This window comes from Penicillium digitatum, chromosome 1, assembly GCF_016767815.1.
Source record: "Penicillium digitatum chromosome 1, complete sequence".
Taxonomy (NCBI): Eukaryota; Fungi; Ascomycota; class Eurotiomycetes; order Eurotiales; family Aspergillaceae; genus Penicillium; species Penicillium digitatum.
The window spans coordinates 6,500,125-6,517,559 of NC_089384.1; the positions used below are offsets into that span (position 1 = coordinate 6,500,125).

Below are 17,435 nucleotides of genomic sequence, written 5' to 3' on the forward strand. Positions count from 1 at the left end.
TTGTGCGCGTGCTCGCTGCACAGTAGTCTTAGGTGAGGAGAGCGTGGACCCGGTGATTGGGATTTGATATTGATGAGGGGTGTAGGTCTTCAAGGACACGGATTCGACTTCAATGAGGGATGTGATAACGTCGTAGCCGCTACTGTGGAAAATAACGCGCCACCCAACTTGGGAGTCTAGCTAGCTCTCGAAGCCATTGATGGTGATGTGACTTATCATCACATGACGTGTCACATGACAGTACACTATCACGTGCTGGTAAGGATGCTTGTGCAGCGAAGTTTCTCATCTTCTTCTGTTTTGATGAATATTCTAAAAGGCAACGTCTGATTTTAAATGCGAGACTACGGTACTGGGGCCTGGACCAGGAGCCGTTTGTGTAGAACCAATCGATGTGCCTCCAATGGTTTTGAATTCGAGACCATCTCGTATTGACATTTCACAAAATTACCTAGAGGTCTGGGCGTAACTGTGGATGTTTCAGTTTGGGGGCTGTGGCATTTACTTCCCAACTATATTCCAAGTGCAGACCTCTCCCGTCGCCTTGTTTCTACAATGCTTCACTTCCACGCCCCCCCCCCTATTTTTAATAAGAGGACGATGACTCGGGTTGTACGACTTACACTCTATACCAATCGCAAGGTTCAAATGGGAAGTCTGCAATCCCCCGGGTCAGCACAAGTGGGTTTGTTTCCTCCACAGTGGGCCAGTCCCTGATCTCATCAACACCGAACTTGGGGGGTTGAGCCTGTGTGCTACAAAAGCAAAACCACTTCTTTGAGTTGTTTCCTTATCGACTGCAGAGATCTATCTGTATCTCGGTCGAATATTGGATCAGCGGCCAAGCACAAGAATGATGCCTCGGTCTAAGCTTAGAAGCGCCGACAATGGGACCGTAGGCCAGCTTTCTCCGCGTCCTACTCGTACCATCCTGTAAGCTATTAAATAAAAAGGACCTTTGGTTGGCTTGAACGAATTGAATGGAGCTTTGAGTGTGCTATATTGAATAAGCAAGGATTTGAAATTTACCTCAATCACATTCGAAACAATGGCGCTGCAGGTTACGCCCACACTCGGGTCTTAATGTACATATCGACCGAGCTGCTTATCTTTCCTAGGGTTAGTCCTTATATTTAGTCCTAAAATTTAATCCTAAGTGTTGACCTCTCACTTTTACTTAAGTCAACTATATATCCCTATTGGCCCCAAGAAGCTTTCACACGTAGCTTCCTTGTTTGGAGGGTCATGGGAGTTTGAGCTCACATACTCCGTACCCCTCCAGACAATGTTTTATTTTCTATTAAACCGCTACATTACCTCAAGGCATACAAGCACCGCGTCGTGAGTTTCCTACAATCATGGGTCTTGGGGTGCTGGAAGATACGAAGCTTGCCCATGTTCCAGGTAAGATTCCCTTAGCTTTGGCGCAATCGAATCCAACATGGTTCATCACCACTTCCAACTCCAGGCACTTCTGATATCTACGAACAAAACAACGATGCGAGCGACCAGATCCCAGGCGCCTCAGGCCTCAAATGCGATTGGTCGGGCAGCCGGCCGATAATCCTCGTCCCGCAACCGAGCGATGACCCAAACGACCCATTGGTAGGTTCCAGAAGAGCACCGTATTCTAGGACCTGGTTCAATAAGCACAAAAGTGCTGACCCAAATGGTTCCATTAGAACTGGCCGTTATGCCGACGCGATATGATCCTTGCTATCCTCTCATCCGTAAGCATCCTTTGCACAACCGTAAGCTCCATCCTAGCCGCAAATACAGTTACCATCGCAGATTATGAGGAAATCACGTTCACAACAGCCGCTCTATTGACGGGATATCACCTCTGCGGTGTCGGTGTGGCGGGCATTCTCATTGTGCCAACGGCTCGAGTCTGGGGTAAACGTCATCTATTCCTGATCGGGCATGTCTTGATGATCATCAGCTGTATCTGGGCAGGGGTTAGTTGTAAGAACAAGAATAGTCTCATGTGGGCACGGATATTCCAGGGTGTTGCACTGGCGCCGTTTGAGGCGTTGGTCAATGCCTGCGTTGGGGATCTTTATTTCGTTCATGTAAGCTAGGCCTTTTTTCTCCTGCAGATTTGAGACCTGATGAGATTGATTGAGAACATGCAGGAACGAGGGAAGCGAATGGCTGTATCCAATGTCGCACTGTTTGGCGCGGCCTTCCTGACTCCCGTTGTGGTAGGCAAGATCACCAAGTCCATGGGTTGGCAGTGGTCTTTCTACTTTGTGGCAATTTTCCTAAGTGTTTCATTGCCATTGATGTTATTTTTTGTCCCTGAAACTGCTTTCCGGCGTTCTGATTACTTGAATACCGACTTCAAGCGAAGCAGCGAGCATGGCGAGTCCATGGAGTCTCATGTTTCGCTCAGTGGAGCTTCCACTGATGGTACTAGGGAGCCCGGACCAGGCTCCAACGGTCTGAACGGAAGCTCGAAGGCCGAAGCCACAATAACAGTCTCTGAGAAATACTCCTTCGCTCAGTTGCTTAGGCTTTTCGATGGACGAATGACAGATGAAAGCTTCTTCAAGCTGCTCCTTCGTCCATTCCCGTTGTTCTTCCATCCAGGCATCTTCTGGGTAAGCAACACACTTTGCATTTAGTTTCACAGACTGACGAAGGTTTAGGCTTGTCTGATCCAAGGTGTTGTCATTGGATGGACGGTCTTCGTCGGTGTGGTTCTAGCAATTGTATTTCTGGGACCGCCTATGTGGTTCGAGGAAGACAAAACTGGATATCTTTACACAGGTGCCTTCATCGGTTCTGTTGTGGGCCTCATCCTGTCTGGTCTGCTTTCTGATTCCATGAACAAGTTGATGGTCCGGCTCAATCGCGGCAAATACGAGCCTGAATTCCGGATCTTATTGGTGGTCCCCCAGCTCATTTTCTGCGGCATCGGACTCTACGGGTTCGGATGGACCGCAGATGATGCGATGCAATATAGCTGGCTGCTACCAGATGTCTTTTTGGCATTCTTGATCGTCGGCATGGTGATGGGAGCCGTTGCTGCTTCACTCTACATCGTCGATGCTCATCGTATGTGGACTACCAGGTCTTAGGTGGAAGTGATTGCTGACAATAATAGGCGAGATTGCCATTGAGGCTTTTACTTGCATGCTTGTTTTCAAAAACATGCTCAGTTTTGTTCTGACATTTTTCGCCTACAAATGGTTTGCTCACGGAGGAATCAAACATACCATGATCATCATCGGTAGCATTCAAGTGGGCATCTGTCTATTGAGCATCCCCATGTGTAAGTCTTGCCAAGTGTATGACTTTGATCTTGATTCTTTGCCTAATTAACCGATTTTCCGGTGTAGATGTCTTTGGGAAATGGAACCGGTCTTTCTTTGCCCGTCATGACATCCTCGAGATGCTTCATCTCCGTTGATGTGCTGGTAACGTTGGAATTCTTCGGCAGTTCAAGAAGTGGATATTCATGATCATACGTGACAAGAGTGATAGAGCAAGCATCTGCTATGAGACCTATATCATTTTACTCAATTCGACACAAATATCGGCTGAATCAACAAATTTACCGATCCTTTGGGCTCGCTAGGTGACGATTAATCCGTTGACAAAAATGAGCACTTTTACAATAACAACGGTTGTTGAATGTAGTAAGAAACTGTTGCTTTAACTAGTTTATACAAGTGTTTTTTGCATGTATAGCCCGGATCCGTCCACAATATCTACGCGGGTTTGACTTAATGCATAACAGATGAACATCATAGCCATAGTAAGGGTTGGCCATGACTCTCTTCCGGCTAACAATCATTTGATGCACAACACTCTCAAGGCATACATCAGTGGAAAGATCTATCCGTTGATGAGGAGCTACGTCTGGCCGCACATCCTGGTCCGTGGCCACTATGCTCGAAGTGCCCCCAATGCACATATTTCGCCAACCGAGAAACATGGGAAACGATTCAATTGTCACCAACCAACAGCCGTTATCGTCGACGATCTAACGCTAGAGATCAGATGTTTCACTGGACGAGACTACGTGCCACATTGTGTTCTAGAGTATTTGTTGCTGATATTTTCCATCACCAGAACATGCCTTACCTTTCTAAAATAAAAATGAAAGCGTGTTAAATCCTCTGAAGATGATACAGAATCTCCCATAGGAGACTAGTTATTTCCTTTCCTCCTATCTCCATCAGCACACAGAAGCCCACTACAACACATTACATTGTGCCTTGATGATCTTGTCTATCAGATCATAGATATCAACGGTTAGGAAGCGCCATTTTCACCATTAGGGCAATCCCATCTCGAACACACCTCAAGGGACACACGATAAGTGTGACCCAAGCCTCGACTCGTTCAGGGAATAAGAAAGCAAACCGACTCTTTCTCTCACAGCGGGTTTTGTCTGTTTCCGGATGGAATAATGCTTGGTGATAACGCTTGCTTAGCCTCAAGAAAGGCGAGAATTACGCAAGTTTTCACTTAATCAAAGATACTATACACTTTTTGCATAGGAAATCAAAAGGGATCAGCGCAAATTGAAAAAGGCTTCAGGATTCCAATGGAGCACATCCACTCTGTGTGGGCCCTGATGTCCATTTCTGCCTAGGGGCCCCCTAAACGTTCACATTGGTTTTTGTTATGGTCTAGTGATACAAATGGCAGGAATTTTTTTCTCACAATTTCCTCCCCATCGCAGAAAAATTATGCCTTATGATCCATTGTATATAATGCAGCATTTAGACAGACCCTCGTGGTGAGACATTTACGGCTCGCAACGCTACCACCGCTTGATTGTCCGAAAACATCATAGCCTTATTTGAAGTCTCCATAAAAGGGTCTTGAGACAAACACCGAGATTGAATGAAGACATAGGAAACTAAAGACGAAGCAAGAGAAACATACGAAAAATTCGTACGGAAATAGTTTAGATTTCGGTGCCATCGGTCATACTACAAGCCTTTCACGGCTCCTCGTTATGGTACACTCCTACTTGATACGAGCAGTGAAACTAGTGGGAGGGAGTCGATTTGCATAGCAGTAAGGTTGACCTTTGTCATTCATTCTCGTAAATAGAGAAGCATAGTTTATAGAGAATGGCTGATCTGGTTTTCCTGGTACAGCCAACAGATGGATTCGACACTAACCCTATGAGTCCTAAAGCCAGCCTGATCATTGCAGAGAACAATCGAAGTCCCACGGAGATTATAAGTGGGCGAAACTAATCGATTAGCAAATTGTCCGACGTGATCTGGCTCAGTCATGCCGCGTTAGCCAAGTCTACCGGTAGCTCCATGGCAAATCCGAAGTACCTGGTCCAGTGACACATCATCAATGCGGATGCTTTGAATGTTATGAGAACTGTGTGTGGTGGCCCTTGTCTGGCGTGGCCCAGAAAGGTCTTCGACATCAGTCAAAAGAAGGAAGGCGGCGTGTTGATCAACCGGAATGAATTGGCCTTGTTGAGTACTCCCAACGGTAGAGGAGCCGCTTGGCTTCTGATCAATAACAAGCAGTACCTAGGAAAGAAACCCCCGATGTCCGTTACAGCTGATACGAGCTCGATATTGGATGAGAACGGCAACGACCAGCCATGACATTATATGATCTTTCAGTTCAGTTCCTGGTTCTTCACATCGCTAGCTAGATACTGAAACACGGCTCACGTATAGAGTTCAGAGAGAAGCTCGAATGGATGATACCTGATATTCATTCTATAACTAACCGTTCCTCTGCTACCCTCTCCGTACATTCCTGATTCTCCATCTGTATCCGCGCCTGTATAAAAATCAAACCCCGATAATCTCGCTCAGTGCCCCAGGCAAACAGAGAACGTCGAAGCAGATGTTTCCATGAATGACGAAGAATGGTCTCGATCCATAAATTCGGTAAGACTAGTATCTGCCAAGAAAGGCTGGCGTAGCTTCAGGGCCATGCGGAATGGATGGTGCAATTTGTGGCGCATGATGGGGGTTTGTTTAAGGATTGATTCAACCAGACGAATCGCTTCAGGATCTACCTCAGTAGTGGCGTCGCCTAAAAAAATGCTCACATAGTTAGAATGTTGAGACGTCCTTTTTGCCTTGGTGGCTTGATTACCAAGCCCCCCACTCTAGCTATAGTTATAGGTAGCTTCCTGTTTAATAGTCGACAACAACTCCTCTCTCCTCTCTGGTAGTCCGATCATTACTTAATGACACTTGATTTGGGACGATGTGTACAATAGTCATGTCCCCGAGTACACCATCGTGGACTTCAAATGAGAATGAGTGCCATCAAAATGTATCTATTCTACTCCTGTGGAAATTTTTGATGGGTCACCCGTTTCCTATCCCGATGGTCCCATTATTCCCAGGGTTGGGTTAAAATTGGCAGAAAATTGGCAGAAAATTGGCAGAAAATTGGCAGAAAATTGGCACGATGAAAATGTGTAGTATGGTACAATGAGATGTAAATCTCTTAAGCGATGGGCCTTTTCGTTATCTGCTGCTGGATAACTCTATGAGATATCCAGCCGCCGCTCGCAAGTCGGAAACAGCGGTAACTCGTTTATAGCACAGGGTTAATACTGTGCAAAGTGCAGGCCTATAGTACATTCATATGTCCTATCAATAGTAAGTGGCGGTGACTAGGAGCAATACTAGGACTGGTGGTACGTTGTGCGGGGTCCTGAGTCATGATCCATTGGACTCCATGTCTTAGCCGTGAGAATTAGATCGAAGCGTGAAATGCATACACCGGAATACTACATCGGCATGTTTGATGGGGGAGTGCATGACTTTTCAAGTCTCTGCATTAATCTAGACCACTTCAATGAAATGCAGCTAAAATCACTGTGTGGTTGATCAAATCCTTGGCAATGGTGCCTGATTAAGGCTCTCAAGGACCCCTTGGTACACCACTGCCCGATCACTTAGTATAGCTGAGTGTTATCGTCACGATTTCAATCCTGCAACGTGGAGGATTGGGGTATCTATAACGTAGAACGAGATCAAACGATGTAGATCAGGATTCGTTCAGACAATGATTCAAGTCCTCACGTCACCACCGAAAAATGGGCCTCCGCTCGTTCAAAAGCGGAATCGTCACTCCACTTAGATCTTTGCCTAGCGCCCATGGAGCTCGAAGCACTCCGTAGCTCCGGGACAGATCGAGGTTCCCCACAAAAAAAATCTTAAAATCCCCCCAATCCCCCAAGGCGATGATGCAATGGCTTTCCAATCGACGTCACGGGGATGAAAGAAGCTTTCCGGACTTCCATTCCACATCATATAGTTTTGTTCTCTGCTATCCTCTTTTTTTTTCATTCCCCATGACTTATGTTTTATCTGTCTTTGTTGCAGTTCCTAAATCATGGCAACTGTGCAAGTGACTCGCCAGTCCCGGCTAGCAGATGACGGTAAGATGATCGTGCATCCAATCTACGGTCGGATCGCTAACCTCACGTGAGATAGCCGCGACAGCTGCTCTGTATGTGACACATCCTGAACGTAGGGCATCTTTGCGCGCCCCGACTGCAACAAATTCCCAACACTTAAGTGAGTTTCATCCCTCGAGACGATAGACGAATACACCCCAGCTGACAATGCGCCTTGCGGCAGGCTCACGCGCCGGCAGCGGTGCTCCAAACCTCAGCCACGCCTCCGCGGCCTCCGCTCTCGCACACGCGAACCGCAAACCTGTTGAAGTATGGCGTCCCCCGACTAGACAGCCTGCCGCGGAGAAGGCAGCCCTATGCGTGAAGGACTACGCTCCACCCCAGCAACCCCAACCTGCTACCGGGCATAGTACGGAGGGACTGGGAGCTGCTATGATCGCCGTGCGGGAAAAGAGAGCCTCGGTGGACCAGGCCCCTACATCCGCTGGCCACAGGCGTGGCAGCTCGGTGACCGATCGCTACCACCACACAGCCGTCGGTGGCAACCCGAATGAAAAGGCGCTCCAGGCAGCGTCGGGCGCTTATACACTCTCCCGCAAGAGAGCCGACTCAGCACCCAGTGATCCAGGGGTCACCTCTGAATCATCATATGGCCGTTCAGCCGCTGGCGCGTCGCGACATGCTCGCGTACAAGAGGAAGGCCCCCTGGACCACTTAGATCCCGCTTTAGAAGCAAGCCGGATCCAACATGCCGCTAGCACGAATCCGAGGCTGTATACTTCGTCGCCACCTGTCCAATGCGAAATTGAGGAACAAAATTACAAAAACTCGCAACGCGCTGCTGCCATATCCATGGCCAAGGACATGTACAGAGTCACCAGTACCAAGAAACAACCAGGCCAGTCCCCCGCCATCCTAGCGGCCCAAAAAGGACAAAGTCAACTTGGCTACCGCAAGACTGTATCCACCGTGGATGGGGCTGCTGTCCGGCGCGCAATCGCCCTACAAGAAGCAGCGCAAAAGCGAGCCGCTGAGAAGCTGGCACTTATGCAAGATGAAAATGCAGAGTACCAGCAATACTATGGCACCGCGCCTCCACCACAACGGTCGCGCTTGACCACTCGCCGCAAACGAACTTCGAGCGACGCGGATGCCTCTCAGATCGACGCAGAGCAGTCGCGGCAAATACGGAGCCAGATGACCAGCCTGCGGACCAAGTTGGACCAAGTGGATGTCCGAAAGACAAAGGATCGTGAACTTCTCATGCAAGCTGCCCGCCGCAATGTGGACCGAACCCTCCAGGACATGGAGGCGCAAGTTTATGCCAACACTGGTCGCGCTCCCCCTTCGGTACAGAAGGGATGGGATGAAGTTGCCCAGGAACGCGTGCGACGGGAGGCAGAAGATTTTGAAGCAGCTACTACTCAGGACAATCGAGTAAATATCGGCGGCCAAAAGTATATGGAACAGGCCGACATCGACGCTGTTGCTCGGTCTCGCCTCCAGCCTACTCTCGACGAGATTACCGAGAATGCCGAGCTACGGAGAGCCCACGATATTGAAGCCCGTCTGGATGCTGAGGAGGAGCAGAGACATGCTGCTGTGGAGCGTCAGCGCGAAGCTGAGGTGAAGGAGTTGGAGAAGCAACAAAAAGGTTCGTTGTGCTGTCTTTTCCTCTTTTAATGTGTCATCTGATCAAGGAACTAGGGGCAAGGAAGCGCGACAGCAAATCCGAGAGCAAGGTTCCCAAATTCTTCTTGTGGAGAAAGAAGGGTAAACGAGCTCGGGTTGAGAAATCAGAGACTGAAGAGGCTCAAGCTGTCTCACCTATTTCCCAGGTAGCTGTAGTAGAGCCGGCTCCTACTGCAGCCCCGTACAACAACGACTCAACGGACAGTATTCCCGAGCAAGCTTCGCTTGGAACAGATCACAATGTCTCGACGGTCACCATCCCAGACGAAGATTCTATTGTCACGGAGACAGCCGGTCCCGCTACACTTGTTGCAGCCACGTCCTCAGTCCCAGAGGCAGAACCTTCCCGGTCCGATGAAAACGACCGGCCCGCCGCAATCTCACGGCAGCCGACACGAAGCCAGACTGAGCCCCCCCCGATCGAGCAGCGAGATGCAGCTGCCTCAGGTCCTACGGTTGTGCACTACTTCACACCACCTGTGACAAGCCCACGCGCCGACACCAAGCTCAAGAACTGGTTCCGTGACCGTCTTGTTCGCCGATCCAGTGGCCCAGTCCCCATCTATCCCCACCAGCCTGGCCCGGACTTGAACACTGACAACGAACCCGCCTTCCAAGGCGGCGCCAGTCTAACCGGCCGCGACGAGCCCCGCGGTGCAGCACTTGGCTCACACCCTGTGGTCGTGGGTGAATTCATCCCAACCTACAATAGATCTTCGAGCTACTACAGCAACGACTTGGATGTGGCCAAGATTCACAGTGCCGATTCTTTGTCCAACTCTACCAGGCAGAATGGGAACGGCAAGAAGAGGAATCGTCTGAGCAGGACGTTCCTCAGGGCCGTCTCCGGTAGCCCTGATGGGTCGAACAATGGTGACTCCCGTCGTGACTCGGGAATTCAATCTTCCTCCAAGGATGTCGGCGGCGGTGACATCCAGAGTCTGCAGGATAGTACTCTCGGACAGATTCTTCCTGTGCCACCCACTATTGGTGAGACGTTGAACGGGAGAAGGGAATCGAGATTCTCTGAGAATCTGTGATTCTTATGTTGAACGTAGATGTGTGTGTCTATTTGAAACGTTGCCTTGATGTACGATTTTGCTATTTTTGGATCTTACGGATAATTTACAGGCGCTTTTTGGACCTTGAAATCGGGGGTCTGGGGGGTCTTGGGGTTGGGATTGCTTACTTTGCTAGTAATTTTCGGTGCTTCGTATGTACACGATCTAATCAACCATGTCTTTATTGAAACCCTGGCAACATCATTGATCATGTCTTTCACGATGAGCCATACCCCATCTAAGTGTATCAGCCACAGCCACAGCCTCATCCCCATCCCCTTCCCCATCAATAACCACCTTCACCTCAAACCCATATCCCTGTCCCTCAACTCCCTCCATCGAAACACCTGCCCCAAGTCCCTCTTAAGCTCTTAACGACAGCAACACTCTGTTTAAACCCAACCAACTCATCCGCATCCCCATGCAAAGAGACCGTAGGCGGGACTTCCCTCCTTCAACCCAAAGTTAGCCGGGGAAAGCATTCGCATTTGCAGAGACCCAGTTCACGGTGTCTCTTGCATCCTCCAGAATTTCGAGGCCCGGGGATTCGGGGGAGGAGGCGGTGGGAGGCTGTTGCATATGTCTAGCCTCACTATAAGCAGGCGCTTCTTAGCCAATGGGGTGGGAATGTGGGGGGGGTTTTTTTCCGCCTACTCCCTGCGAGGCGGAAATCAGTTCAGTTCTTTTTTTGGTGTGAGTGATGTTCTTGGAATTTCTCGGAAGCCTCCATGGAAGGGACGAACGGGGCTAAGTTCTTATTTAGCTGCAGGGGAGTGACTGTCTACGACTCTGAAGACATGTCGGATATGGATTATGTGCGGGGGTACTATGTTCCATTGGAATGGAGGACGGTCCTTGACGGTTCATAAGTGCACCGCGGGATTTCCCCACACTCGCCCCCTCTTGGACAACTCGGGATCAAATGCCGCATTTGGGGTTCCAGTGAACATACCAATGAACGTGTTAAGTCTATCTGGAAAACTAGGCTCATTGGTACGGAGATCTGACTGCAGAGACTTTTGTTACTTATCTCGAATTACGCTGGTATGAAGTGGGATGACAACCAAAATGAAGTGAATTTTTGGTGCGGGAGATCCACGCTAATTGCGGGATGAGTTGGGGTTACTTGGCGCGGGATTCCGGGAACGAAAACGGAAGAGTTCACATCTCCAATACGTCAAGGCCAATTGGCTCATTGAGGTATAGCATTTTATGCAGATCGTGTATGTCTTTTTAAGTCGGGATAATAAATGTACAGTGTATCATGGTGGGAAATTCCGCGGCTTCAAAAGTGTGGGGAACCTCGACCTGGATGGTAGTCACGGCAGTTCCGTTTTTGCTTGATATAAATTCGACTTGTAGGTCAAAGATGGGCTCTTGGATTCCTATCTTCTGTGCCCCTTATATTTTTCTATAAAATGTTCGAAGTATCACTTGTCGCACTCCCCGTTCTGGGACCGGTCCAAATAACCAGCCTGGTCATCGGTCTTCTGCTCGTGGTATACATATCCTACATATTATATTTCCATCCCCTTTCGCAATACCCCGGCCCAAAAATAGCTTCGTTGACGAGCCTCTGGAGGGCATATTACGTTTACAAACTAGTTCTTCACGAGAAGCTAGTTGAGCTGCACCAGCAGTATGGCCCCGTCGTCCGAATCGGTCCTAACCATCTCCATTTCTGGGATGGTGAAGCTATCGCCCCAATCTACAAGGGAGGTAGGAAAATGGGAAAGACGGAGTTTTATGATGCATTTACGGCATTTAACCCCAATCTATTTGGGGGCAGGGATGAAGATGTAAAAAAGGCACCTCCCGATTTGATCAGACCACCCGCTGAACAAGAACAGGTCCATTCCCTTCGTCGACGACAACTAGCCCACGGATTCTCACAAGCATCTGTCGAGAATTTCGAGCCTCTCATCAATGGCCACATAAAGATCTTACTCAACAAACTCAATAAATTTGCACAGACCGAAGAGGTCTTCGACCTGAAGTCTACCATCTCGTACTTCGTCCTTGATATCCTGGGCGAGGTCGCCTTCAGTCGACCTTTTAATGCCCAAGTCAGAGGAGAAGCAGATGAAATACACGCAATCAACGACCACATTCTCTTATCCTGCGTAGTTGGTGAACTTCCCTTCCAGGCCCTGTCAACGTTCCTAGCGCGATGGTCGCCCGTTTCGTGGATGAGAAAACTAGGAAAGAGCAGAAATAACCTCAAAGCCACGTGCTCCGAGTGTGTTAGCAACAAGATCAACAATGCATCCGACCGTCGAGATCTGCTCCAAAGCCTTGTGACTGCGAAAGACGTTGAAACTGGTGCTAGTCTCACCGAGCAAGAAATCAATTCAGAGGCATTTGCTATGCTGTGAGGATCTCCCTACCACTTGGAAATCTTTCATTATGTACTTACTCGTACCAGGGTAGCAGGCTCTCATTCAACCTCTGGCACCTTGACACTTCTCTTTTGGCACCTCATCCACAACCCTGAGATATGTGCTGCCGTTGCCGCCGAGGTAGCTAGTACCCTCCAACCACTACAAGATAAAGATAGCTCCTACCCCATCAAGGGACTAGAGGCTTCTTTGCCATACACCATGGCATGCGTGAAGGAGAATTTCCGTCTGAATCCAGTGTTTACCATGCCGCTGTGGCGACGTGTTGGGTCACCAGGTGGAGCGAGAGTTGGAGAATTTGACATACCATGCGGTGTAAGTTTTGGCTACCCTTCTAACTGTTCAGGGGGTTGTCTTCAATCCACAATACTGACCTTTGAATCTATGAAAACAGACAAATGTCTGCATATCAAACTATGTTCTCCATCACAATCCAGAGATCTGGGGTGAAGATCACGCGGTATTTCGACCGGATAGATGGCTGGAAAAAGACGAGTCCAACCAGAGTCGGTTCCTCATCCCATTCAGTATCGGACACCGCATGTGCATTGGTCGAAATCTTGCCATGACCAATATCTTAAAGACCGTGACTACATTGGTCAGCCAGTTCGAGTTTCATCCGATCTCTCAAGATGACCACGTCCGGATCCGCAGCTCGGGGATTGGGGAAATGGAGGGATCCTTTCAATGTAGAATTTCAGCAAAACCCTGATGCATGTCTCATGTTATTCAAAAGTGTGTATGAAGATACTGGCTAAGAAATCGGAATGTAAATATGAGTAAAGACTATGTGAAGGCACCAAAGACGATCCTACGCATTTGGTATGAGGCTATAGTAGGTTACTGTATGAATACAGAGTTATGTATGCAGATCGCATATTTATGCACATTTCAGGGCTTGTAGACACGTGTGTGTGTTTTGAATGGTTAAAATACCCCAGAACATGTGACATGCGCATCATCATCACCAGCACCCCAAGCCTTTTCTCTTTCTCCATTTACATCACCCCAAAGCTTAGGATCTACATTTTCAAATGTGGACTTAAACACAAGAAATTCGTGGGCTTCCTTGAAAATGAAGTCTCAAACTTCCTCAAATGGCCAAGTGAACTCTGTACCTTTTCAGTGCTCTGTTTGCTCCCAAACCTTTGGAAAGATCCAACACCTCAAGAGACACAAATCAACCCGTACGATCAAACTCTTTTTCACTGTCCTTTTTGTTGTTGTTAACCACCAAATCTTTCACTGGTAGATGTTGACAAGAAACCACATTTCTGCGAGTTCTGTGGTTCCGAATTCACACGCAGGTAAAGTTAGGCCAACTTTAAGTTGATAGCTCGGCCATTTGACGGATTGACAGTGATACCCTTCGCCGTCACTGGAAGAATTGCACATCTCTTTTAGCAACTGGCAACCAAGTTCCTCAGCGTGCTCGATCTGGAAAGAGAAAGCGTGCGTGTGATCGTTGCACAGAGCGCAAACGCGCCTGTAACCAAGGAAACCCTTGTGCTGAGTGCACTCTTCAAGAATCTGAATGCACATATATTCAGAAGAGCGAAAGATATCCACAAACTTCTGTGAGCGCGGTAGATGATCATGGTGGCATTAGCGGGCTCGATGTTCCTGGCGCTTCCGAAGCCCAGCAAAAGCCAACTATCCACGGCCAACAGTTGAGAACTAAATTGGGCGTTGCTGGTAGGTGCCGGTTTAACTTTCTCTTGAAGTTTACTCGTGCCGCTGGAATCAATGAAGCGTATAACTGCAATCGCTTGTTCGTGGCAGATGACCAACACGACCGCAGTGCCTCTGAAGAGGTGACCTCTCCCATGAGCCCAAATTCCTGTCTTCGGGGTGGGGACTATCGATGGTCAGATGGGGACAGAGCACCATCTACTAGATCTGACAGTCCCACAAGGGGAGACCCTGTGAATGATGCCTTAAGGCTTCAGTCCTGTCACATTTGGGACATGCTTCTCCCTTTCTGTGATGATAAATCAGAACGGAGCGTACATGTGGCTGATATCATGTCATTCTTCTCGCCAGAGAATATCCTCCATTTCGTTGATATTTTTTGGGACCGCTGGCATCCTCACTGTCTAATTTTCCACAGGCCTACATTCAGAATCGAATCCTGTTCGCCTCTCCTTCTTGCAAACATGGTCCTCATGGGAGGCTGTATATCCCCATATAAGGCCGATCGCCATATTGCAAGGTCAATCCTTGACATTACAGAAGCTGTTGTGTTCTCGCAGCCTATGTTCTCGACCGTAGCAACTAGGGCCAAAGATGCAGATCAAGGCCATCGAACTCAAATCAGCACTTTGCAAGCCACCTATCTGATTTGTATTATGCAAAAGTGGGAAGGGAGCAATGAAGCAAAAATCCGCATCCAGCGTGATCAATTTACGAAATTCGTGTCCGTACGTACTGTCTATCAAATAGCCTGCAATTTCGTTTTACAACTTAGTGTTTAATTATTTGCAGGCAACACGTGAAATGGGACTTTCAAGGGCTAGACAGAGTCACCGACCCATTACCTCAAAATTTAGCGATTCCGATTGGCGAGCGTGGATTCAAAGAGAAGAAGTCAATAGGTGTGTTCAAGGAAAATTAAGCTTGCTAGTCAGATGCTAATTCAAACACAGAATGTGCAACTATGTATTTCTTCTAGACTCGGCTTTCGTGATTTTACATAATTCATTCCCACGAATGGTTCTCCAGGAGATGCAGATTGATTTGACATCTCCAGAGTCATGGTTTCAAGCATCCTCTTCTGCCGACTTCCTAACTGCTGTCCAGTCAAACCCTGGACTGCCGGAGAAGAATCTTTCTCTTGTGGATTCCGTTCGCAGGTTATGCAATGAGACTCCAACCCAAAGCACGAACTTCTTGGACGGTGCTAGCGAGCTGAATTTATTCACGATCGCTACAGGTGAGCTCTTCTTCGACCTTGTTCGCAGGTCGTTCAATTAACTCTCGAGACACAGCAATCCACGGTCTCATATTTCATCAAAGATCCTCACTGTACACCCTTCCTCTTTCTGAAAACCCGCTAGGGAAGGCACTCGACCGGTGGGAGGTCGCTTGGAAATTGAATCAACAGCAAGACCTGAATAAGCGAGCATCGAGAGATTCGAGCCATATAGCCGATGAGCAAGATGGATTTATGCATTACGCTAATGAGTTCGCCGTCTTGGCACGCGTCTCTCTCGAATTATCATATTTCTCACCCACGGAATGGTCGGGCCTTGTCGAGGGATTGTCTGACGGCTCCTCTCGCGGTGCATTTGCTACTTTTGATCAAACGGGTATGGGCCCGGTTGGAGATTTGATGCTGGCAGTGGAAAACTTGAGCTTGAATAGGTAAACAGCCAGCAGAACAGAGCCTGAAGGCTAGTCGAGTGTCCTTGGATATATCCTTGATGGTCTAGAAAAGGGAATCTCAAGAATCGTTAGGGGCCTACTTGAAATTGCAAAAAGCCCAGATGACCAGGAATTTTGTCAGCTACAGATGTAGATTAAGCTAGAGAAAAGGCATGATTTGAATCAAAAAGACGTCCTAGTATCCCCCATGCGTTCTTTCATCTTTTTCAACGGCGTATCAAGGCTGGTTTCTCCATTTGAACTGTTCCAGTCTGCCCCATGCTCGAAAAGCCATTCGAACACTTCGTTCGGTGCGTGAGCATCAACTGCCAAATGTAGAGGTGTCCGACCCTTAACGGACCTCGCATTCACATCAGCACCCGATTTCAACAACAGCTCTACGATTCGGATATTGGCGCGTGATTTTTTTTTCGAGACTGCCAAATGGAGTGGTGTGATCCCATAAAAGTCAGTTGCATTGACATTGGCATTGTGGGCGAGATACATTGCAGCGAGTGTTTCTGCTTGCGTACCACCAGATGCTGCGATGTGTAATGGTGTTCGTTCGTCCCAGTTCTGTGCGTTGACATCCGCACCGTGATCAAGGAGGATTCTGGCCATCTCGATAGATCGACAGTCGTAAGCTGGATTGGCGGCATCAACCAAATGTAACGGAGTTGCACCGTGCCGAATTTGAGCATTCGGATTGGCCCCGTATTCAATCAGCAAATGAACAGCATCCTGTTGCAAATGGGGATACTTCAACACGGCCGTGTGTAGTGCTGTGTACTGGGAGAATTGATCGGCAATGTGGGTATCAGCACCGGAATCAAGAAGTAGCTTCATCGTATCGTAGTAGCTGAAGGGCGTTTGGGGTTTCTGTGTAGACAGAGACCACGTCTTTTCCACGGCCCTCCACTGTTGTAAGAGTATTCACCCTTGGATGAGATGGTTGCAACGACAGGGGTGGGCCCGCAAAGATCCGTGCTGTTAACATCAGCGCCGCTATCCAGTATCAGTTTCACGATGGTAAATTATCCCTTCTTTGCGGCAACATGGAGAGGTTGATGTTTGAAATGGAGTTCGTGGTCCACTCGGGCCCCATGTTCAAGCAGTAATTTGACGACTTCCTCGCGGCCATTTGCCGCGGCGTCGGAAAGAGGCGTTCCGAAGTGGAATGAACTATTATCGGCATCCGCACCTGGTTGAAGTAACAATCGAACTCTGAAGATATCCCCGGATGTGCAGTACGGTCTAAGATCCAAACGACGACTGCGGAGGCTGTGGAATGAGATCTGATAGAGATCGGGATGGGTTTCGAGGACTGATATCACATCTTCAACCTCCAATTCTGCTAGAATAATGATCAACAATTCACTTGACAGTGCGAGAAGAGACATAACGTTCTGTCGTGGATGGTAGTAAACGAGAGAATCAGTCACTGACAGCGAAGTGGTGGTAAAGAGCGAATTTCCCAGCCTCTGGCCAACAATCATCCACACACACGGCAACGGAGACGACCTCTAACGTACTCCATATATCATG

General features: G+C 48.4%; 6 protein-coding genes across 6 annotated transcripts; 4 read left to right on the plus strand and 2 right to left on the minus strand.

The window, feature by feature from the left end:
- Positions 1–1,358: 1,358 nt before the first annotated feature.
- Pdw03_4575 (MFS transporter, putative) lies at positions 1,359–3,415 on the plus strand (the record flags this gene model as incomplete). Its single annotated transcript, XM_014675520.1, has 7 exons — positions 1,359–1,404; positions 1,469–1,605; positions 1,683–2,072; positions 2,136–2,603; positions 2,652–3,060; positions 3,110–3,277; positions 3,345–3,415. The coding sequence occupies 7 exons, from the start codon at positions 1,359–1,361 to the stop codon at positions 3,413–3,415; spliced, it is 1,689 nt and encodes a 562-aa protein (XP_014531006.1).
- Positions 3,416–7,350: 3,935 nt separating this feature from the next.
- Pdw03_4576 (Eisosome protein 1) lies at positions 7,351–10,107 on the plus strand (the record flags this gene model as incomplete). The annotated part of the gene is made up of 4 exons (XM_014675519.2): positions 7,351–7,396; positions 7,452–7,535; positions 7,599–9,029; positions 9,083–10,107. 4 exons carry the CDS (start codon positions 7,351–7,353, stop codon positions 10,105–10,107), a joined length of 2,586 nt encoding a protein of 861 aa, XP_014531005.2.
- Positions 10,108–11,546: 1,439 nt separating this feature from the next.
- Positions 11,547–13,239, plus strand: Pdw03_4577 (Cytochrome P450, E-class, group I; the record flags this gene model as incomplete). The annotated part of the gene is made up of 3 exons (XM_014675518.2): positions 11,547–12,499; positions 12,554–12,842; positions 12,922–13,239. The coding sequence occupies 3 exons, from the start codon at positions 11,547–11,549 to the stop codon at positions 13,237–13,239; spliced, it is 1,560 nt and encodes a 519-aa protein (XP_014531004.2).
- Positions 13,240–13,602: 363 nt separating this feature from the next.
- On the plus strand, positions 13,603–15,894 carry Pdw03_4578 (putative transcription factor with C2H2 and Zn(2)-Cys(6) DNA binding; the record flags this gene model as incomplete). Its single annotated transcript, XM_066100779.1, has 7 exons — positions 13,603–13,714; positions 13,780–13,834; positions 13,888–14,394; positions 14,638–14,947; positions 15,012–15,121; positions 15,173–15,459; positions 15,515–15,894. The coding sequence occupies 7 exons, from the start codon at positions 13,603–13,605 to the stop codon at positions 15,892–15,894; spliced, it is 1,761 nt and encodes a 586-aa protein (XP_065956179.1).
- A 179-nt stretch (positions 15,895–16,073) lies between these two features.
- On the minus strand, positions 16,074–16,736 carry Pdw03_4579 (Ankyrin-1; the record flags this gene model as incomplete). The annotated part of the gene is made up of 1 exon (XM_014675517.1): positions 16,074–16,736. The coding sequence occupies one exon, from the start codon at positions 16,734–16,736 to the stop codon at positions 16,074–16,076; it is 663 nt and encodes a 220-aa protein (XP_014531003.1).
- A 188-nt stretch (positions 16,737–16,924) lies between these two features.
- Positions 16,925–17,290, minus strand: Pdw03_4580 (Ankyrin-1; the record flags this gene model as incomplete). Its single annotated transcript, XM_066100780.1, has 1 exon — positions 16,925–17,290. One exon carries the CDS (start codon positions 17,288–17,290, stop codon positions 16,925–16,927), a length of 366 nt encoding a protein of 121 aa, XP_065956180.1.
- Between the last annotated feature and the right edge of the window lie 145 nt (positions 17,291–17,435).